General features: G+C 45.6%; 1 protein-coding gene across 1 annotated transcript in view; it reads left to right on the forward strand.

Annotated features, from left to right (window-relative positions):
• LOC135910778 (uncharacterized) overlaps window positions 1–23,669 on the forward strand; it is a 233,975-nt gene that overhangs the window by 72,398 nt on the left and 137,908 nt on the right. The window contains exon 12 of the mRNA XM_070538487.1: window positions 1,374–1,477. Within this exon, the coding sequence (XP_070394588.1) occupies window positions 1,374–1,477 (104 nt within the window). The remainder of the gene's footprint in view (window positions 1–1,373; window positions 1,478–23,669) is intronic.

Raw genomic sequence — 23,669 nt, forward strand, 5'->3', positions numbered from 1 at the left:
ACGTTTGCCACGCAGATGGATAGAACCAAGGTAATGTTGCTTGCCGTTACTTGGAGATACTCAGATAATTTCTCGCATTCCGCCTAATTACATAGTTGCTATTAATTAACCAATCCACTTCTCAATTATTATACCTAGATGAAAAGCGTCAATGAGAAAATTGTAGTGAGAGCGTCGTAGCGGTGTACACTCCCATAAGAGAACTAGCTTTGTTAAAAACATCCTTTTTGTAATCGAACAAATGAAATCTGCTGATTGCTTTGGTGAAACAGCAGAAGAAGAGGGGGAAGACAACTCACAAAAGTGTTGTTAAAATTGCCCTGCTCTTTCTCTTATATATTTATTCTCAATAACAATTCCTTACAGTGGTATATCACGCAGGAAGCTGGAAAGTGGCGAACGCGCTAATGGTGAGCTGTACTGTCATTCTGCAGCTGCACTGACAGTTGCGTCAAAGCTGAAACCGTGAAACAAAAATAAGCACAGCTGCTCAGAAACAGGGCAATTTAAGTGTAGCCTATATGCGAGTGATAATTTTGGAGAAGGCGCTGAATCGCAAATGTTCCACGTGAATCGAGTGCAAAAAAGATTCCTTGTTAGTTACACATTGAGTTTATTGTTCGTTCATAACACAATCCGTTATCTACAGGTGATGTGTATAACCGGCGGGTAACGAATTGTATGTTCAGATTGTATCTATACAGTAGGTCGCGAAGTCAGCAAGTGTGACGGGACCCTTGATTTTTAGTCACGACAAAACAGCAAATATAGAAGAAGCTACCCTCGTCCTTCTTAAAAGAAAATAGAAAGAACGAAACATGGACGGCAAGTACACGCACGCGAAATCATGTGCGCTAACGCATTGAAATGATTCTGCAAAACAGACGCAACATTGCGAATAATATGCGGTTACAAAGATTACATGCAAAGAAGTGAAACGAAATACGGTTCAATAATTATTGTTTGGCAGCCTGTAAAATATCGCCACCATTCACGTGCGTTGTGTGCCATGATTCCATGCGTTAAAGGGAAAATAAAAATAAACGTTAAATCAGGTTAGATTGTTAGAATATTCTTTCGTAGTTTTTGTTTCACTCATATGACGAACAAGAGGCTGATTACTACCGGTGAGATCCACTTGAATTTTTCGCTCAAACTTCAACGCAGCTACATGACCGTGAAGTCAGCGTCAAGCGTTTTTATCATACAGACCCGATTTATCCGCGCTGTGGCAGCGTTGTGATCGTGACCCCAGAAAAGTACCGGTCATGCGTTTCGTCACCCAAGTTTACTAAGGCAAAGCAAGTATTTTGTTGGCGCAGTTGTCCGATTTCTTACGTTTCGTATTTCTTACTTCGTTTTGAACTTCCCAGTTCTTGCATCGATCTACAGGAGGCCCATATTCACGATGTTACCACCATCACCACCACCACCACCACCACCACCACCACCACCACCCCACCACCACCACCACCAGGTAAGTTGAATGACGTCACGTTACCTATCTTTGATGTCATCTGGGCATCGGAGCTCTGTTATTATGCAGTTAAGTGAATGCCATCCCAAACGAGTTTCTGAGAAACCCGAGATTTTCTTGGTAGCTGTGAGCTACTTTCGGGTGCATTACAATTGTCCGCTTCTGAAAACTCTCCCACCCCTCCCCCTTGTGGATTTCCGAAGAATTGAAGCTGTGCAAGTGAAACTAAATTTTGTGTAGATGTAATTTGTGTTTACTTACATCCGACAGAGAGTCCATAAAGGCGCCAGTTCTTTGAGCGGTACAGGAGCTCATCCCTGGTAAACAGTTTTTCTATGGCATCAAAGTCATTCACGATGACCATCTCGGTCAATCCCGTTCTGATCCTGAAAGATGGAGGAGGCGACAGTGTTATTGCTTCTGTGTTCAGGCATCGTCCACTGGTAAGCCTAAAAAAGCTAATAGTATACGTGCTACGGTGCCTTTGACTCATTTCAGGAATTATATTCAAAAGAGTCTTGCTAATCATCAGGTAGTACGTCGCAGAATAATACTAATCGTTTCTGTGAGTAGATATTGCTTGGCAGTGCCAATACGAAGATGACCACATCATTGTAAACACAGCGGTATTGAATGCTGAATTGCCTTCCTGAACATGGTGCAGTAAGTGGAGCTTTGTACTTTTTTGGTCACAGTAGTAACTATCGTCGGAAACTTGTTCACGTTAATGTTGCGGATCTGGAAATGATGTAGGCAAACACACCTGCCATGAAGAATCTGCTGAAGTCACTTTAGATGTTTCTCAAGTTCGCCCCTAATGCCATCCCGAACGTGGAACAGCTCGTTACAGGCACACCTCTTAAGCCAATCTTCACACTTCTCTGCATAGACGGGGCGGAGAGAAAGCATCTCTCTGTCTCTTAGCCATATTAAAAGGCAATGCTTCCCGTAGTGTCTGATCTTTACTATAGCTTGAAAGCCCCAATATGACTGAAAATATTGATCAACAACATACAAGACAGTCTTGCGATATTACACGTCCCACATAATTTTATGAGCTAAAAACTGCAATAAACTTTAAAGAAATGAGTATAGAAAATGAGGAGCGGGTAAAAATACCAGCTTGAGAGAAGTTAATCATTCGCTTGTCTACTTCATAGGTTGGTGCGGCTGATATCTGGCTCTATCACATAGCTGAAAGCTATGGCCTAGTCGCAGTTCGAGCCGCACAAGAACGTTATAGGTAGAAGGAAATATGCTAGCTTTTCTTGGTGCATGACCCTGCCATGGCCAAAGCGAACTGGTGCAACAGAGGGCATAAAACATGGCAATAAAGCGTCGTACCCGCTCGAGCAGTCATAAAGACGCAGTTTCTGGCACTAAATAACTCGCTCGCCGAATGATGAGTGCAGGCTCAAACACGGGCTTTCACAGAAATGAAAGCGTCAGGACGCTTTCATAAGGAGACTTTTCTCAAAGTACTAAATGCTTCCGCGAAGGCTTTAACAATTTCGTAATGCAGCAGTGCAGCAGAGAAAAAAAGGTGTTTTTCTATGGCAGCTTGTGATTTGCGTCGGCGAATACTAAAACTGTTTTTCGATAGTCGCAATAGGTTTGCGAATATATGAAATTTTGAATACGAATCGAATAGTCGTCGCTTTTTGATTCGTAATACATTCAATAATTCGTTATTAGAAGTTTTCGAATATTCGTTTCGTTCGAGCACTATAAGCGAAAAGCAACTGCTCTTGCAGCCTACAGGTAGAAATACTTTAGGAGAGCCATGGTTGTTGGGTATACGCACCACTTCTCGATCAAACCTTAAGTGCGCTTATGCGCAATAGTTTGCTCTTGTTAAATATGCATGTATCACCTCAGACAGCCTACAGACCCACCGTCTCGATTTAGGCAAGTAAGTTTCTCGTTTGGCCAGTGTCACCATGTGCGGATTCCTCTAAAACGATGCGTGGCGCTGTAGTATTGGGCATAGCTCCTTTCAACAAGCGCTATACACTCTACTACGCGCATCTAGTTGCGTGCTCCTTCTTTATCTTAGTACTGTCATTGTCATGGTGCACCATATGCGGCAACCTTCGTTTGCTTATTGTTTTGAAGCTTCTTAATTGAACTGAAAGCCAGTTGTTAACGGCATTATACATATATGAAATAATCTATATAGGACTTTTTCTTTTGCCAGACTCCATGAAACATTTAAGTTTCACTTTGTTTAGAACTTGAAAGTATTAAATATTCGATTCGACCGTTGGAGGTCATTTTTCTCGGATATTCGTATGCAATTCGATAGGAAAATCACTAATTAATAGCTTATTTGACTGAAGTTAGCTAATTTTGTAATTGTTTACTTGAGAAACTTGCTGCAAATGTGGAATAGAAGTAATTGGCTTTGTGTGCATGTGATAGGTATCAGGAAAAGAGCACTAGATTTGAAATACCTTTGTGCAAGATTGCTGCGAAGTGCATCGGTATTCCGCTCATCATTTTCTTGATTGATTACCTTTACGCACTACAGGATGAATGCTTAGTACCGATGTATCTTTTGGCACCCTTAGGATTCCGACGCTCCAACACCGTTTGTATAGTCAATGTTAAAAGAAATCAGGCTTGCTTTGAACACTTCCTGGCAACAAATCTGCATTTTAAACATGATTCCTCCCGTCATTTCTTTCTTACCCTCCGTGGTTGCTTAGTGGCTATGGTGATGCTATGGCTGCTAAGCACAAGGTCGCGGGATCGAATCCCGGCCCCGGCGGCCGCATTTTGATGGGGGCGAAATGCAACAACACCCTTGTACCTAGATTTAGAGGCACGTTAAAGAACCCCAGGTGGTCAAAATTATTCCGAAGTATGTTCACTACTGCGTGCACTATAATCAGATCGTGGTTTTGCCACGTAAAGCCTCCTGATTTAATTTTTAATTTCTTCGTTACCTCAAAGGCTCCATGTCAGGGCAATACACAAGACGCGTAAACGAATTTGGGATTATTTGATGGTTTGTTCGATGATCAGCTTGAATCGCCCATCAGAGGTGCATATTGTGATCTTCGGCAGGTAATTTAGAAGTCGATTAGCGAATGTAATTTAACCGAATAATTAATAATTATGTAGTTCCTGGTGTACAAGACCAATTCACCACTTCATCTCCACAGCGGTACAATAAAGAATTCACCTTCACTTAACCTCCCTCCTCTTTTCCTTATCCTCCTGAACTTGTAAGTTCTAGTAAGTACTAATTAAAAATTGAATTCTGGGGCTTGGCGTGCCATAACTACGACCTAATTCTTTGAGGCATTCCGTAGTGGGTAAGTCTGGATTACGGCACACGAGCGTTTTCACGCTCTGCCTCTATTGGAGTGCGGCTGCCGTGGCCGGGATTAAACCTGCGATCTCGTGCTCTGCAGCCAACGCCATGGCCATTGAGCTACCGCGGTTGGTCATAGTGAGTTCACCTGTAGGTAGAACCGTAGATTCGAGCCCATTCGATTGCCGTAGTCGCGCAGAAGTGTGGCCGGTTGTACTCGACGTGACCGATCAGCGGTTTGGCTGGCGGAGAAGGGGGTAGCCGGGAACCAGGTGGAATGCGCTTCTTGCCGAGTTGGAAATACCAGAGAAAATACAGTACGAGGCTAACTAAACCTGGAATTATTAGGTCAGGCCACTCCATTTCTGAAACAAAGCACGGACACACCAAACGGTTATAGGCAGACATGCCTAGGGTTTAACAAGAGTGCTTAAAGGTGGGGAACCAGGAATATGTGCAGAACCACAACAAATGTCACCTGTTCGCTGATAACAAGATTGGCGGCTAAATTAGGTAGTTTTCTCCATGATAAACATCGAAATCATAGGGAGTGTATTCTGATGTGTAGCAAGAGATAGGACTTAAGTAAATGTCACAAGCCAAGCGCTTGTCCTGTCGCTGTTATTGCGCCTAGTCAATACAAGTATTTGGGCATCAAGCCTCACGTACTTATATATTAAAAAAAATTTGGCTTACAACATTTCAAAAAGAACGTCTCATGAGGCTAGTGAGAAGTTTGGGCACACAAAACTCAGACGCCCTTTACGCCTCACTATGTACTAGGATCAATAAACTCCTCAAGAGTTTTAACTATACCCCTGTAGTCGCATATGGCGACCAACAACCAACAATACTTTTTATTTGAGGTATATAGTTCACTTTTAGTCGGCACAGTTGAACCGACAGCGTCGTCAGAATCATTGTCAGCCGAGCTAAATTGGCACGTGGAGTTTGAATTATATATTAAAAAAGTAGCAGTTTCGCCAGGAATACGAAGCAGCGATTGCTATAGCAAATAATTAGACACCTATACGAAGTAAGGATAGTAGATTTATCTGCCGCATAAATTTGAAAACATTCGCTTATTAACTACAATAAGAAGCACGGTGTCGCGCGCGCACAGGCAAGCACGCACGCATCGCACTCGATGACCGCGGACACTCGCTGTCAAAGCGCTGCCGTGAGGAAGAGCGGGAGCAGCAGGGAACTGACCTTCACGCTGCCTCTCACTTCAACGCGAACAAAGCGGCGAGAACACAGCGCGTACGAAGCCATCAACCCTGCCCGTGGCTAGACTCTGCTCATCTCAGATCACTTTCAAGACAGTGCTCTCTTGGTCGCGCTCAGCCGCGCCATCCACAACCACCGCCGGTGTAAAACGTCCCTATAGTTTGCTAAGCGTGCTCTATATCTTCTGCTGCAGCTATCTGCGTTGATGAGTTTAGCATCCCAAAGTAGCACAGACCAAGTGGTTGACTTTACCGAATTTCAATTACCTGGGTTCATTTGATCTGCCGGCTCATTTAATTTGCCGCCACATTGCGAAGCAGTCGCTGCATGCATTCCAACCCGAGACCATGCACTCCGGAGGACAATGCGTTAGCTATACTTCGGAGGTAGGCTCTTCTCACACTAAAATGTGCTCTGTTAAACGACACGTACTTTGCGTACATGATTTTTGTCAACGGGTGCGCCAGCTTAAACTCCATGGTGTCCTTAGTATCCTGGCTGCAACTTGGTTGCGATAGCTCTCCATCAAGCGGTCGCATTCGACGCGGGGATGTTTGTTGCGGATGGGGCGCTATCGCTTTTAATATACGTAAGGTTCCACAGCCCTTGCGCCAAATTAGAACGTCATTTCTGGAGAACTGGCCAATAATGGGCACATGCCAGTACCACACACGCAGTGCCGAAGATGTCTGTTCGGCCACATATCCAGTGGCAAATGCTCTTTGCTAGGCGGGAACGCAGCAAGCGCAAACCTAATGGCCAAGCCTACTAGACGAATTGGGTCACTTGGTGAACGAGGCTATATGAATACACACCGCAAAGGGTGTACAGTTCCGAAAGAAGGAACAGGAACACTAGAGTTTGAGGTATAGTAGCGGCGCCTGGTGGCGGCGCGGGAAACGACATCTGGGTCGTACCAGCTTGGGTCGTATTTAGCCGTGGCTGTGGCGAAGCACGTTTCTAGGCCGAGTTTTGCGTCGATTCGCACTTTTTTCTGCTATGTTGCAAGTGCGAAAATGCTCGTCACTTCTCACAGACCATACCGACCCGACCACGCTGCGAGCTCACCGCAGCCTATAATTTAACGAAAACGGACTCTCCGTGTGCCGTGGGACGTAATGCTGGGAGCAGAAGCAATCGGTGACGCCGATCCGGAGAGAACTAGCCCAGCCTCGAAAAGGCGTCACCGTCATTACTTCTGTGTCGTGGGCTGCCATGAACAAGAAGGCCTGAATACCAACATCAGATTTTACCGTTTTCCTTCAAGACCTCATGAAGTGGAGCGTCGGGCGCGCTGCATAGCTGCAGTTCGTCGTGCTGAGTAAGCGAAACTTCGCGCCATGCTGACTGCTTCGCCTGTCTTGAAGCTTGCTTGATTATCTGCGTTCTGAATTTCGGTCTTTTGCGCCTACAGTCCCGACAGCAGACCGACATAGCAGCAGGCATGGCTGGTAATTCACGATTCGAGACCCGGCCACAGAGACGATTAACAATTCGACCGATGCGAAGTGGTGAAGTGACCAGGTGTGTGCAAATGACCACAAATGGCCGGGCAGATTCGGTGACCATTCACTACCTCACTACGAGCAGCACAGGTTAGAGAGTTAAATGTGCTCATACTTGACCTCAAGCCAGCATGTTGAGGCAGCGCAGCAAGGTAGCATTGATTACAGCAGATCGATGTTCGAGCGCTGTCATTAAAAGCTACATCAAACGAGCAGCGCACGAGCTCGCGCTGCAGTGCGATTCGCACGTACGTGCGAGCTCACATGCGTTGCATCAGTTATTACTAATTACTAAAAGGGACAGATGGCCGCTACTACAACGCAGACATAACTACTTGTTTAGCGGCATACAGTCAACAAAGATTGCAGGAGGCCCGCCGCTTCGCGGCATGGCGAAAGACCGCTGCCGTCGTGGCGCGTACGATCGTGCGCTCGAGCAGTTCGTACATCGCGGCGCGTACCGTCGTGTGCTCGAGCAGTTCCGTACACATGATGTCTGCTTATCGCTGCTGTGGATTCATTTATAGCAAGCATTTCCTCGCGTTTGTGCGCCTGAATCTAGCAGCGTGCAAACCTTACCTGAAGTTCCACTTCGTACGCGACTCGCTTCACTTGCCATTGACACCGCGCTAAAACTTCGCCGCTTAATTCTTGAACGGCATACACGCATTCGGCACTGCATAATTTCTTGCCTTTACGCAGCGTGCCACCCCTGAAAAATTCTTCGGTGCCCGATATTCGCTGCAGGCCGTGATACAACACAAACGAAAGTGTCGGGTCCATATTGTAAACGTGCTTTCCGGAGCAGACGACCGAGCTTGGTACGACCCATTTTAGGACAGAGGGCGCTTTTTAGCACCTTTTTCGCAGCGCCCCCTGGGCAATGCAAGAGCCCCATTGGTAGTGCCTTTTCAGCGTAGCTGAAGCACCACGCCAACGCGATGTTTTTATTACTTGGTTTTTCACTCATGTGGTTGCTAGAAGCGTTAGGTTAAACGAGCATTCTCTCTCTCTCCTCTCTCTCTCTCTCTCTCTCTCTCTCTCTATATATATATATATACATATATATATATATATATATATATATATATATATACATATATATATGCAAACAGGGCAGCTTTTATCTGTAGGATGTGTGCGTGTGCGAGGGTCGCGACTGGACCGTCTAGAGCGGGACGATAAGCTAGCTAAGCGGGTTGGTAAGCTGGAAAAGAAACTCGGGAGCGAGCAGACACAAAGGAATGCGGTAGAAGATAAGCAAGTCAACGTAGACATGATGCCGAAGGCCACCATTCCTCAAAGAAATGGCGAATGCTTTGATGCGAGTACCGCGAACGGACCTGGCTCCGAAGCGAAAACAGTAAGGAAGCCGAAACCACCACGTTGGAAAGCAGTGCCGTACACGTCAAGGATGGTTACGAAGGGGCTACCGCTGATGTGCCGGCCGCGGAGGATGAGAACAAAGTGGAGGTTGACATTAAGACAGGAGGGGAGGACATCGCGGCCTGAGGTGCAGCTTTCGGCGGCGAGGGGGAGGAAAGGCGTCGAGTTGTCTTTGTTGGGGATTCAAACATGTGCGAAGTCGAACCAGTGATACTAGAGAGGGTCAGTGCAGACGAGCGAATCCAGGTTAGTATGCTCCCGGGACAGCCGAATAGGGAAGTGTAATGAAAGCCAAGGAACACATGTGGGACACAATGGAGGAGAGGCTCCTATATAGTGGTGATAACGGGCGGAGTGATTGACATACTGCAAGGACGGAGGACATGCATCGTGAAGCAAATAGGCAACGGGGGTTACCGATCTGCGCAATGTCTAAAAGGAAATACAAATAGCAGTGTGCGTGGTGTCAGAGGTTGAAAGGCAGAAGAAACAATGGGAATGGGCAGGAGCAATGGCACCAGTGCTAACGTTCGTAAACATCATTCTGCGCTTAAAATTGGATATCTTCTCGGGGGTTGGAAGTTAACCAAAGAACAGTAGGCCGGTTCGTTTAGGGGGCCACGGTAGTACCAAAAATGAGGAAGTGCAGGATGACATGGCTTGGGCTTCTTTTGAAGTCAGGGAAGCGCAGATCAAAATTAGTTTTGAACAGAAACACAGCAACATGGATCAAAATAAATGGGTGGCTACAGTGCACAAGTATCTGTACTTGAAATGCGTAGACACAGAATAAAGGAAGAGGTCAAGAAAGTTGGCAACCAAGTACAGGGTAAAAGCAAGTGTAAATTGACAACCAGGAATCATCAGAAGGAAAGCGAGAGAAAAGAAGACAGCGAACTGGATGCAAATAATGAAAACAAAGAACACCATGAAGAATTACAAGAATGGGAAGAAAGAAAAATATGAAGGGATAATCTGTAGCACGACACCAAGGACAGTGCCTTGCTATTTGAGGCTCGAGCTGGTTGCCTAAGGATAAAAACACACACACACCGGAGGAAATATTCGGAACAAGTTGAGGCACGTGTATGCTGCAGCAAAACTCCCGAGACCACTGAGCACATCCTTATGCAATGCGAAGGAATTCATCCCGTGAGACCCGGAGGTAACGGACACCTTTCAGAAGCGCTTGTATTTAAAGTGAACGGAAGCACCAACCGGTCAGCTGTCGAGATAGGCAATATACGTTTAGAGTATTGGTGAAAAAAAATGAAGCAGGGAAGAAATTGATATGACCAGATCAGTTACAGGCATAAGTAGCGATACCAAGGTAGATAGAGAAGTTTTGAGGAAAAAAAGAAACATTATGGAGATGTGCACAAAAATGGTAGAATGCAAAGCATGTATGGTGTACCTGATTAATTCAAGCAGGCTAGGTTACTATTTGTCAGCAGCCCGTTTCAAAGGGAATGCCAACAAATCATCATCATCAACATCATCATCATCATCATAGAAGCACGAAAGAGGAGTAGAATGAATATTTGATGTTTAATGACGCAAGGGCCAGGTGTGGCCAAAGAGCGCCATGCTAGTGTTAATGAGTTCGCAGTGGACTGATGGGTTCGGTGATCTTAATGTGACGTGGCTGTAAAGGGGCCTAAAATGTTGATGTAAATTTCATAAAATGTACGTGTCATAAAATTATGGGAATGACTGTTTACGTGTACTATGAACATTATAATGCATTGAGAAAGAATGATGCAATATATAAAATACGTGAGATGCTAAAATTGTCTAGCACTACTGCCTCACTAGAGCCCTTGAAACCCAAGGGCCCAGAGGTGTGTGCTATACAAAGAAAACTATCCTAGCGATATCCTCTGGAAAGAGGATGCGCTACGAAATGAACGGGCTTGTGACATGTAGCACAACATTTTTCAAGAAGGCGAGGACGACTTTGGTCTTAAAAAGCGGTTCTTCACCAAGAAACACGGCCGGATGCAGGGGAATACAATGGCGGTGTGCAAAAGGGAAATGATTCTTTCTGTTTTTTTCGGCTTCCCGGCACTCCAGGAAGACATGGGGGACGGTCAGGCTTTCGCCACATCTACCACAGGTTGGAGGCTCGTTACCAGTAAGGAGAAAATCATGAGCGCCGAATGTGTGTCCGATTCTTAGTCTATTGAATAGGACGTCTGTTCTTCGTGCTTTCGTAGTTGGGTGCCAGAGACCTAACTTGGGCTTAATTAGGTGAAGCTTATTACTCGTTTCTGCGTCCCACAAGCGTTACCAATGGCTTCGCAGTTTGTTTTTTAGGAAAGGCTTCTTGTTTGTGGCAGGGACTGCAGCAGAACGAATGCCCTGCGATGCTATTGATTTGGCCATCTCGTCGGCAGGCACATTTCCCTCGATTCCTCTATGGCCGGGAACTCAGCATATTACAACATGTCTATGTGATAAGTAGATGTTACGTAAGAATGAGTAGAGTTCATTGAAGGCAGGATTCGTATGCTTTTGTAAAGAAACGAGTGCTTTTACAAGACTTAACGAGTCTGTAAATAGTATTGCTCTATCGAGTTTTAATTTATTTATATGTTTTACTGCAGACAGTACTGCATAGGCTTCTGCAGTGAAGATACTTTTTAACGGGTTCAATACGTTAGATTTAGAAAAAGAGGGGCCAACAGCAGCATAAGATACACCAGCATGCGATTTTGGCGCATTTGTGCAGAATTCTGAGCACAAGTACGTCTATTGGAGTTCGCGGAATTGCATAGCGATTTCGAGATCAGGTGCGTGCTTTGTGACCTCTACAAAGGACACGTCACAGTCTATCACCTGCCACTCCCAGGGCGGTAATGGCTTAGCTGCGTACCGCTGCAGTACGCACGTCATGCACAACTCGTTCCGGCAGCGGCAGCACGCTGTGGCGCTGTATAAATGCAGTTCTGCCAGTATAAATACGGTTCTGCCGTATTTTCTTTCGTAGTTCAAGATGAGCATTTCGGTCGCCGCAACCGCTTTGGCCAGCTTAGGCCAGCTTAATCTGACGGGATATTCGTGAATGTGATTCTTAGAGCCGGATATGTTGTGCCAGTTTCATTCAGAGTGGCATTCAGCAGATCATTTTCTTTTCTTATTGTTAGAAGGTGCGGCCCACCACCGTCAGGACGGTTCAGTGAAACAGCCCGTTTTATTACAACATCGGCTCGTTAATCAATCCAAATGGTTACGCCATGCCGAGGCTCTCTTTGTGCAATGTCTTTTGGTGGATGACAAAAATACTAGAGACGAAGTATCCGCTGATGCAGCGCACTATCAACCTTTGGAAAAAAAATAAAGCAAACGTACATTTATAATTGTCAGTTTAAGTGCGTCTAATGCTCTATTAAAATGTCCCCTCTCAATGTATGAGGGCTATATGCCCATGTGCTGCAGCGGAAACAGAAATTGCCATCATGGCAGTTATTGTCGATACTCTGAAATGTCGAGCACTAGGTTTCTTCTTTTTTTTTTCCCCGCTAAGCAAAGCTCAGAAGCAGCTTGTTGAAAATTAGTGCAACAAGCCTTCGGGCAATATATAGAGCAGAACAGGCGACTGTAATGCCTCTGGAAGCGCTCGAAATAGCACAGCTGCGCAAATGCATCCGCTGCACTATTTGTGGATTCTTGATCGCGAGGTAAGGTCACTGCGAGGATGAAACGCTGCTGGCGCAGCGACATTCGCGCGACGTACAGGAAGAAATTTCTGTTCACGTCAGCCGGAAGCGGCTATTTTTCACAATTGCTGCGTATAGCAGCTGCTTTCTTTCGTGGCGCCTTTCGTCTATTGAGGCTGGTAGCCCTAAGCATGGACGGGATACCTGGACGCCAATTTCATAATTGGAGGTCCGCCATCCGGCATAGCGGGAACCTAATTCTCGATCTGGAGAGGCAAAGCCGAAGGGTGGGTCTCAAAATTAATCTGCAGAAAACTAAAGTAATGTTTAACAGTCTCGGAAGGGAACAGCAGTTTACAATAGGTAGTGAGGCACTGGAAGTGGTAAGGGAATACATGTACTTAGGACAGGTAGTGACTGCGGATCCGGATCATGAGACTGAAGTAATCAGAAGAATAAGAATGGGCTGGGGTGCATTTGGCAGGCATTCTCAGATCATGAACAGCAGGTTGCCATTATCCCTCAAGAGAAAAGTTTATAACAGGAGTGTCTTACCAGTACTTACGTACGGGGCAGAAACCTGGAGCCTTACGAAAAGGGTTCTACTTAAATTGAGGACGACGCAACGAGCTATGGAAAGAAGAATGATAGGTGTAACGTTAAGGGATAAGAAAAGAGCAGATTGGGTGAGGGAACAAACGCGAGTTAATGATATCTTAGTTGAAATCAAGAAAAAGAAATGGGCATGGGCAGGACATGTAATGAGGAGGGAGGATAATTGATGGTCATTAAGGGTTACGGAATGGATTCCAAGGGAAGGAAAGCGTAGCAGAGGGCGGCAGAAAGTTAGGTGGGCGGATGAGATTAAGAAGTTTGCAGGGACAACATGGCCACAATTAGCACATGACCGGGGTAGTCGGAGAGGTATGGGAGAGGCCTTTGCCCTGCAGTGGGCATAACCAGGCTGATGATGATGATGAATTCTCGATCGAAAATCACCCCGAAATACTGAGTACTTGGCGTACGTAACCCTTTGCGGAGTTGGTAACCACGAAATGTACCGTAGCTGAGAGGAAACTGGCTCTGTGAGACTTTATCGAACGGTGTGTTGCTTAGTAGAAAGGCCATGCGCGCGCGCGCAACCGAGTAGCGTGGTGCGTTCTCCACCGAAGGCCAACAATTACAGCCCTTTGGGACGCACTCGCGCGGTGTGTTTGCGGGCGTCCGATGGCCTTTACGTGGCTGTGGTGGAGCCGCTGGGGGCGCGGGGACGGCCCTGTTCTTCTTCGGTCCTGCCGTGGTGCACAATATAGAGCCACTTCGCCATCATAAGCATGTATTCGCAGGAAGCGGAGTGCTTTTAGCTTTGCGCATTTGAGGGTTTGTTGGAGGTGACGTTTGCGAGTCGAACAACATTTCAAACTAAAAAAAAGAGCTCTCGAGAGTGTAGTACTTTGTTTCTTCTTCGCTTGCTATAATTAGGGTCGTGGATGCGGTCAAGAAACAGCTGGCATCTAAAAAAAAAAACTGTATATTAAATAAATTTCTGGTGGGAGACCGATACCCCGTGATTTCCAATTTCACCTATTTATTTACTTATTCAAAATACTTTGCAGGCCCGAAGAACGAACATTGGGTAATGGGAGCTTGCATGGTATAAGGAGCATGTAAATCATAAGAGCGCTTTCTTAATAATGATACATGGAGAAACGAGTTTACGCGAAGTCGAAAAACCTCAGAGCAAGATGGAAAGCAAAACAGAAGTTAGTTAAAGTAAGAAATGCGCCTTCATGTCGCCACGGCATTTTGCTTTGTTAGCTTCAGCTATCAGGATATCGGGCAGGTCATTCCACAAGCGCTCGACACGTGCAAGGGCACATGAGTTAAAAGAGTCCGTTTTACCATACATGTGCGTGAAGGACAGATGATTATGCAATCTCCCGGAAAGGAATAGGGAGGCCTGCATATTTACTGGTGATGGCCTTGATCCGTGAACGTATAGTGAAACAGCCATAAGAAGGCTACATCACGATGAGGGTTCAAAGAAGGAATTTATAAACTGTTTATAATTGGCGTTCTGCTTACGTTGTAGTTGTAACTTGGTGAGCTCAATCCAGCGACTCTATGCTTAACTTATTCTAGCATAGCGGTCAAATAAATGTAATGAGGGGATGATATTGAAGAAGCAAATCCAAGTTTAGGGCGAACAACTGTTAGATAGGCTAATATGCGTACATAATTCGGCGTCTTACGCAGGTTTAGGCAAAAATAGACCATGGGCTGAGACGCGTTGCCGCAGACGTTGTTGCTTTGTGTCGCCGAGGAAAGGTTTGATGTCAGGGTTACGCCTAGATATTTGAAAGATGTGACTTCATACACACGGTTGTTATTCATATAGTATGAAAAGTTTGATTTTAAATGTTTGCGAGGGAAAGGCATTGCTTTGCATTTATTTGGACACATCCACATTGACCACATGCTACACCAATTGCAATTAAGGTCAAGGTGACTTTGCATTTTAAGTGGTCTTCAGTACTAGTAATGACCCTGTAAATTATACAATCTTCAGCAAAAATCAGCACATGAGAAGATTTGCTGTTCGAAAAGACGTTAATGTATATCGGAAAGAGTAGTGCCCTGCGGCACACCAGGTGGAACGTAAGAGAGAGGGAGGAAAAATTATTAACAACGGTGAAGTGCTGCCAATTGGTACGAAAGTCCCGGATCCGAGATAGCTTTTGTGAATCTAAGCAAAAAGAAGATAGCTTAGAAATTTGTCGGCAGTTAAGCAACACGTTGAAATGCTATTGAAAAATCTAGAAAAACGCACTCACTTTGCAAGTTTTTGTCCAGGTTAAAATGTAATTCAGTCATGAACTCCATGGAATTCCGTTGAATGTCGCACGATAAGTAATTACCAAACACATGCTAATTTATAAAGAAGAAGTGATTACGCTATAAATGATTGTAAATATGAGAGACGATGATATTCTCTAGCATCTTATAGCAGGTGGAAGTTAGTGAAATGGGTCTTTAATTCCGGGGGCGTATATCTATTGCCGCACTTAAAGATGGGAACGACCCTCGCTATTTTCCAGTGATGGGCAAACTTTCCTGTCGATAGCGATTGTCCGAATATATGATATGATATTTTGCATGGGACTGATATCGTGTTTTTTAGTATCTTTTGAGTTAATCTCGTCAACGCCTGCTGATGTGGACACTTTTTGATGATTTATAATGGATGTGATGCCGTGGACAGTGATCTCGATGGGTTGCAAAAAGCGGTAGTCAAGATCACCTACCTCGGGTGCCTTGTAATGACCTTCGTTGGTGTATATATCGATGAAAATAATGCATTGAGCGCGTTAGTATAGTCATCGTCTGGAATAGAAATCTGGTCGTCATCCGGCCAGGTGATCTTGCTGTCGTGTCGATCCGGACTCGCTGCTTCCCCAAATTTTTTTTGCCGTTAGTTGTGAGCAGTGATGGCAAATCATGGAAAAAATGCTTACCTCAGGCAGCGCGTACTGCCGATCAGTACGTCTTCAAGGAGTCACTGTATGCTTTTCCAAGATGTTAGAGTGCACGTGAATTTCGCGGCCGCGCACAATCGCTAATTATTATTTCCCACTCTCTTAAGTGACTTAGTGAACGACAGGTTGCTTTTATCATTTGTCATTTTAATTAATGGAACATGTTCATTAACCAGTATTATTAACTTGTTTTTGAACGAAACTCAGTTATCATGAACTGATCGGTTAGGGAAATAAGGAAATGATAAGCTTCGAAGAAGCGTTTCAAGTCCAGCATTGATAATATTGTATTTTCCTTTGTTATAATCTTGGATTCTCTTTGTTCTGGCACGAGCGAAACGGGACGGGACTCGCATTAACTTATTTATGGTCAGTGAAACCATTTAAATATGTTATGCTCAGAACTTAGGTTCTAAATGTCACTTGCCATGCACTTCTACCGTTTGTCGCTTCTTTGTTGCTCTAGCTAGGATGCACGACTGCATCGCATTGTTTTGCTAAAACTGCTTCGACTTGCAAGCACTGATGTTTGTGCTTTTATGTGGCCCGTTAAATCGTCCACTCGGCTGTCACGCTATTCATGCTATTGGATCAATTTATGCCCAGCTTTTGCCAATGTTGAGCTGTTGCTGCAGTGGCTTCACACAGAACTGTCGTCGATTTTGCTTTTGCCTAACCTCGTTTGTAGAAGGATTAAACACGCTGAGTTTTATCAGAATGACTACGAAAAAGTACTTTTTTTTGTTTTCGCCCGAAGACATCTTCGATATCGTGGTTACTGAATTTTTTTTTCAGAAAAGACGCAGTTCAGAGTGAAGAATGCTGTTAGCTCCTGCATAAGGCATTTTTGTTGGATTCTCGCTGAATTGGCGTCCCATTTGTGAAGTCATTAAAGCTTGCTGCGGTTTGAGCATACTAATCATGCAGAGTGCTTTGTTTGAGTGCAAGCTGAAATCTGTTTTAGTGTGCGTTTTGTAACAATCTTATAGCTTAAATTATTTTTTTTTGCAGCATATGAGTTCAATGTTCATGTCTGAAACGATAAGAAAAAAAATTACAATTATTCCGCCGAAAACGACTAAACCCACCGTTGCCGCCAACGCGCATCGACATTGACCGGCGTTGCTGTGCCTTTATATATACATTCTCGTTTATTACATAACGAGGGTCTCCAATCGGGCAACATTGATGTCTTCAAGGTAGCATTTGTGGGTTTACTGACCAGTTGCCTTCACCCAAAAAGATCTCGTGACGTCTGCGACAGAAAGGATGTTCCACATCCGCCGCTAAGGTCTGTGAGTGGTGGCGCTGGCTAATAATACTCCCATGGTTCTACCAGTAAACATGAATACCCTTGAATGCGGATGGGAAAACGGCGTCGCGGTTGCGCAATTGGTAGAGCATCGCACACGAAATGCGAAGGTTGTGGGCTCGGTACCCACCTGCGGCAATTTGTTTTTTATCCACTTTCATTTCCATAAATTATGCTTTCTTTCTGTCATTTATTACGCACAAGTAATTTCCACTATGTTGCCCGTGGCGCCAGTGTTTGTTGGCTTCTTCTGATATGACTACTAAACATTAAAAATCGGGCCCCTCGGTTAACACCCTTTCTTCTCTTATATATATATATATATATATATATATATATATATATATATATATATATATATATATATATATATATATATATATATATATTGCGTAGCTTTTCTTCCCAGTAACAATCGAAAAAATAAACCAATCACCAGTTGGTAAGCTTTGCACGTTCGGACGGATGACACCGCGCACGAGAACTTCCAATTGAGAAAACACCAGCGGGAAGGGCAGTTCTTCGACGTACGAAGCGAAATGGCATCAGTGTCGCAGCGCTAACTCGCACCTCTATACACCCATGCTTTTGTAGACTTTGTTGACGGCAGCACACGGCTCCAATAATAATTTTCCAACTGCTCTACCTGAAGCGATTTTTGAGGTAGTTATTCAACGGTGTCATGAGTATTTAGCGGTAGCATGATCGCTACAGCGTGCGCTGGCGCTGCGCCGTGCGGAGTAGTTTGACGTGTAAATCTGCAGCAACGTCATGTTGGCACATTATTGAGCTACAGAAACACTGGTGCGGCGCGGATAGAATTAAAAAAAAAGAAGCGATCGAGACGTCTTTTTGATTCAACAAAATGAAACAGCTGCCTAACACGAGCTCCCCTTCGGAACCTGGCATGGTTACGCTTGTCTTCGGGACGTGCCTGGCACGTATGCGGACTGAGTCGTCCCAAACTTATAGTACGAATAATCTGAATGAGCCCGAATTAAAGCCAGCTCTTCGCGAGCGTGTGAATTTCTCGGTAGAGATATTTTGGGGGTCAAAGACACGTTTGCTGATTGTGTGCTCGTATCACAGGCTGTCGTTTTCGCAGGCATATAAAGCCTGACATGTTACAGGCTGTTCACAGGAGAAAAAGAAAACGAAGAAAAGAAAAAAAACGATAAGGCAAAATAAATAAGGACAGAGCCCAAATCCACAAAGCTTTTCGTTGGTAAGTCCTCTGAGTCATTGGCTGGTGGCATTTGCTAATAATGTGTTCAGTATCAAGATTGACTGGTATTTGCTCTTACGAACAATTCCAGGGTAAGACATTTTTGTGAATACGACGTACTTTGCTTTTGCCAAGCACCATAAAGTATACACTTTAAGTGAACGAGACGCACTGCACCTGGTGTGCCTGGATAGATGAAATGTGGATGGTGTAGTAAGCACATGTGTAAAAAGGCTGCTCGCTAGCAACAGAGGCTCTTGTAATGGGAAGGATCTGGTGTATGCGGCTGGCGAGACTAAGAAAAAGAGGTGGCAGATGAAGAAAATGAGCCTTCTCCTGGGCGATATGAAACAAACTGTTGATTCAGAGTTGGATATAACACGTGAAGGGACCGCGCTGTTCGGTGCAGGCAACAAGGAGGATAGTTTGCACTTAAAGGACGAACGAGTATTGGGGACAACGTTTTGTCAAGCGAAAAGACTGCGGTAATCCAGTAACTGAAGTAGGCAGTGGTTGGCACGAATGCATCAGGTAGTCAGTTACGCCGCTTGTGTGCGTGAGTCGCTACATGCGTTACTAACAACGTACTTAATAAGCGGTGGCTGAAACAAATGACGACGGTCGCCAGTGACACCAATCGGTACTTTCTAGCCTCTAATGCCAGGTAATGGTCGTCATTTATACGGAAACCATGAACGTGCATTCTAGTGGCCCGCAGCAGTTCGGCGCTTACCTGCGAGCTTTCAGATTCAACGTCCTGTGGCAGCCGCAGGGCAGCAATCGACAGACTGCAGTGGGTCTGTTCGCGCAGTCGCAAGTGTTTTCATGTCACGCGGCTTCCACCATTTAGCTTTTCCGCGATCTGTCGGTACTGCGCTTCACACAAGGACGGCGTAGAGGCGTCAACGTCCTAAACACGCGGCGCCAGAAGGATGAAGGCAAAGCGCATGCGCGGCGGCGTAAGGTTTGCGCGATGGGGAGCACTTCCGCAATAACTGAGTTTTGGATCCTACTATGCCATTGAGGGATCGATTCACTTTTTTTCGATGATCCACGTTACGGCAGCAATTGTTCCTTCGTTTGACGAAGACTCAGAGCATTTGGAGAATATGTACGTGTGCTAGGCCATAAACTTCCCAACATGTTCACCTACAGTATTTTTTTTCATTTGTTATAAGGCTGCGAATCCTGCGACGTGAACATTGGGGGTGCTCTTTGGCCGCGATACAGCGGTATCCCTTTTGAATCATGACTTTGCTGTGTCATAATTCGTAGAAAATGAGGCGCGTTTCGAGTGTATTTTTTTTTTCATCAGCCTGGTTGCGCCCACTGCAGGGCAAAGGCCTCTCCCATGTTTCTCCAACGACCCCAGTCATGTACTAATTGTGGCCATGCCGTGCCTGCAAACTTCTTAATCTCATCCGCCCACCTAACTTTCTGCCGCCCCCCTGCTACGCATCCCTTCCCTTGGGATCCAGTCCGTAACCCTTAATGACCATCGGTTATCTTCCCTCCTCATTACATGTCCTGCCCATGCCCATTTCTTTTTCTTGATTTCAACTAAGATGTCATTAACTCGCGTTTGTTCCCTCACCCAATCTGCTCTTTTCTTATCCCTTAACGTTACGCCTATCATTCTTCTTTCCATAGCTCGTTGCGTCGTCCTCAATTTGAGTAGAACGCTTTTCGTAAGCCTCCAGGTTTCTGCCCCGTAGGTGACTACTGGTAAGACACAGCTATTATCAAAAACCGTCGTCAATTTTTTTAAAAGCTGTGGAGGGCTATGCAGAAGGACAGGAAATGCAGTTATATATTTTACGGCAACTATTTATTTCGCAGGCACTGACATAGGCGAGTACGTTGCAGCTGCACAAGGCAATAGTTTGAAGTTTATTGTTTGTCACTGCATGTACACAAAACGGTCGTACATATTACATCATCAGGAGGTTCCCGAGTGAGAACCTGCTAGGGGGACCTCCAAGAGTATTCGAAAAGTGGCAGTTGCGCGGCGGAATTCACTCAACACGTATGCTGAGGCACCCGCCGGCTAAGGATTGTCTAAAGCACTGACAATTTCATGGCAGTGCATTGTCCGCACACGCAAAATGCCATTGGCTCGAACCTCTTATTTGGCTCTACCGAATGAAACAAGCCACCAAAATACCTCCATTCTAGGCCTACAGTGTTTTATACAGTGCGTCCCAGCTAACGTTATCCTAGCTTTTTACAGAAAGAAAAAAATATTAAAAAGAAACATGGTGCAAGATACAAAGACTTACGCTATTCTGTTATCAGACGACTGACGACGAACACCTTAGCTCTTATGATTGTGCCTTGCACCGTGTTTTTTAAATCTTTCGTTATCGGTGAACACCTTGGCTCACATTAGTTGGACACCCTACGTTCCATGAATGGCAACTGTTTTTTTCTGCAACCTCGGCTATTGGTGTTGGTGGTGGTGGCCCACAAAGCTACGAAGGCATTTTTGTCTTTCTTGAGGACTACTGGCCTATGTGGACGCCTTTGACTCACTTTGGCCCTCCGCGCGCGTACGCGAGCTCACCTCGGCTGTCCTCCCTGTCCTGTCCATCTTATCTTATCTATTCCCTCTTTCCCGTCCCCCAGAGCAGGGTAGCCAACCAGACGAATTTCTGGTTAACAACCCTGTGTTCTCTCTTCATTTCCTCCTCCTATTCCTCCTCCTCGGCGTAGCGCTGCCGATCTCGAAGGCACGGGATCAAAGCTGGGCAATGGTGGCCACATTTTTTTATCATAAAATTTTACAGTTATTTTTCACCATCGTAGAGCGGCACACACCTACTGGCACGTACCCAGTAAAACAAGTTGGCATCAAATAGGTGCCCTAAGCACCAGAACAGAGCTAGTGCTCCAAGTCAGCGTCAAACAGTTTCACTGAAGAGCAGCGCATACTCTGTCCCGAATATGCAATCACCCATCCCTGGGAGAGGCCCTGGCAGAGGCCTTCGTGGTAAGATGGATGTAACTATGTCCCTGCTGCTGCTGATGTTGATGAAGACGTTCTGTTTAACGAAAAGGGAAGGGGAGTTAGGAGAAGGGTGGTCGAATTCTTATTCCGGATTTCCGTTGGCGAAGGCCACCGAGCGCTTTTCACGAGGGCTCGCTGGTCCTCGAGGGTTGAGAAGGCGAAGCGAATATTCCTTACAATAGATGTGACTGTGCGGACAACTTGCGGGAAGTCTAAAGTGACCAGGAGCTTCATCACTTTTTTTCCCTTTTAGCGGTGTTACTCCTGCTGAAATGATACATTGGAGTGAGGCCTCGCGTCGACAATAAAGGCGTTAGTTGGGCTTCTGCAGAAACAAACAGTTTCTTACAAAAATTACTAAAGGATATTGCGGTGCTGCGATGGCATGGCAATAATGCCATGGCAATAATGGCTAGTACCTCGATTTATCGAATATTTATACTTTTATCTCCAGGCGTTCTTGCGGTAGTATATATAGGGTGTTATCTTCATAAAACTACAAGGCAGTCATAATTTTCTGAACGCATTGTCCGCGCAAATGCATAATCATTGCGAACTGTTGCGTTTGCGAAGTAGTATATTTTTGAAAGTGGCCAATCTCCGATGTTCCAGAAGGCATTTGAAGCCAGAAGAACGAGGTCTAGGGAAATCCACATCTACTAACCACCATTCACATGACGGCCGAACTACCTTGCCTGCAGTTCCCGTAGACGCTATCGTAAGAACTACCTCTACAGTAACTTTTGTAGGAAAGACTGTGAAGAACCACGGGCATCAAGTTTCTGCAAAAAGACAGTAGACAATCGCTGCGGCAGCATGCGCGGTACCGTTTTAGTGGCATGGAAAACATGTCACTGAATGACGCTAACGCTTGTATTCAGCTACCATGTGTTGGCCGTTGTTTCCAGGCCCCAAGGCTTTGCACCTGTTGCTTAGCGGCCTTCCTTGTTCATGGAATCGCATCCTTGTTTTTGGTTATTTTTTCTTGGTTAATATGCACCGTTGGCCTTATACGCGCCTCACTTCGGTCCTGGTCGCTTTCTGTACCTCACGTGTGCGTCAAAACGTGCAACGTCGAGCTGTTCTCATGACTAAAACGGTGGGTCCTTTAGAACCAAACAATTTGCCTCTATCTATTTTTTAACCACTTCTGTTTGTTTTGACACGCGTTCTTGTCTTTTAATTTATTTTTTTTTATCACGAAGCCACGGTGGTGACTGGTGTGTGCGTACTGTTGCATCTGGGTCGCAAGCCCCAAGGGTAGGGTTGGCCTGGCGGCCTGGGGCACAACTGGAAGCATCCGAAGGTCCCAGCAAAGCATGAGTCGACTGCTAACAGAACAACTTATTTATTCTAGCATCGCAAAAGAGCGGCCGGTCAGGTCGACCGAAGTGGAGAGACGGGAGAGCACGTTGCACGACAGAAGAATTCGGAGCCTCTCTCTTGGCGTCCGGGGGCAGCTGCTTTTATACTCTCGGCGTCGCGGGCAAGAAGGAAGGTCACGGGATGAGACCACGTGACGGCAGGGCACGGACGAGCTGAGAGACATGTTGAGACGAGTGTAGTGACTCATCCGCCGAGCCGGCGCCGGTCAGACATCCTCGCTTCACACTTGGGGAGCTCCTCTCCACGGCTGCCGCGCTTTGACAAGCGTGGGCACACACACACACACACACGCACACACGAAGACACGTGGCACTGAACATGCCTGGACGCGCTTGGCGAGGATGCGTTGCGGCAGATCTGAACGGGCCAAAATGTCCGCCGCTTTGAACGAAGTTTCGGCGTCTGTTGCATCCGCGCCGGCTATACCGCGCTTCGTAGGCGAAACGTAACAGTACGTGCGTGGCGTATTTGTTTGTGTTTGTGTGTGTGCGTTGATTGCACTTGCGAGTACTCCGACGTGCGACGTACCATCAAGACCAACGTGCAACCTTTAGTCGCAACACAGCGTTTCTTTTCAAAGAAACAAAATGTGAAAGTTCAATAGATGCATTAACTTATGGAAGAACT

Source organism: Dermacentor albipictus, chromosome 5, assembly GCF_038994185.2.
Source record: "Dermacentor albipictus isolate Rhodes 1998 colony chromosome 5, USDA_Dalb.pri_finalv2, whole genome shotgun sequence".
Classification (NCBI taxonomy): Eukaryota; Metazoa; Arthropoda; class Arachnida; order Ixodida; family Ixodidae; genus Dermacentor; species Dermacentor albipictus.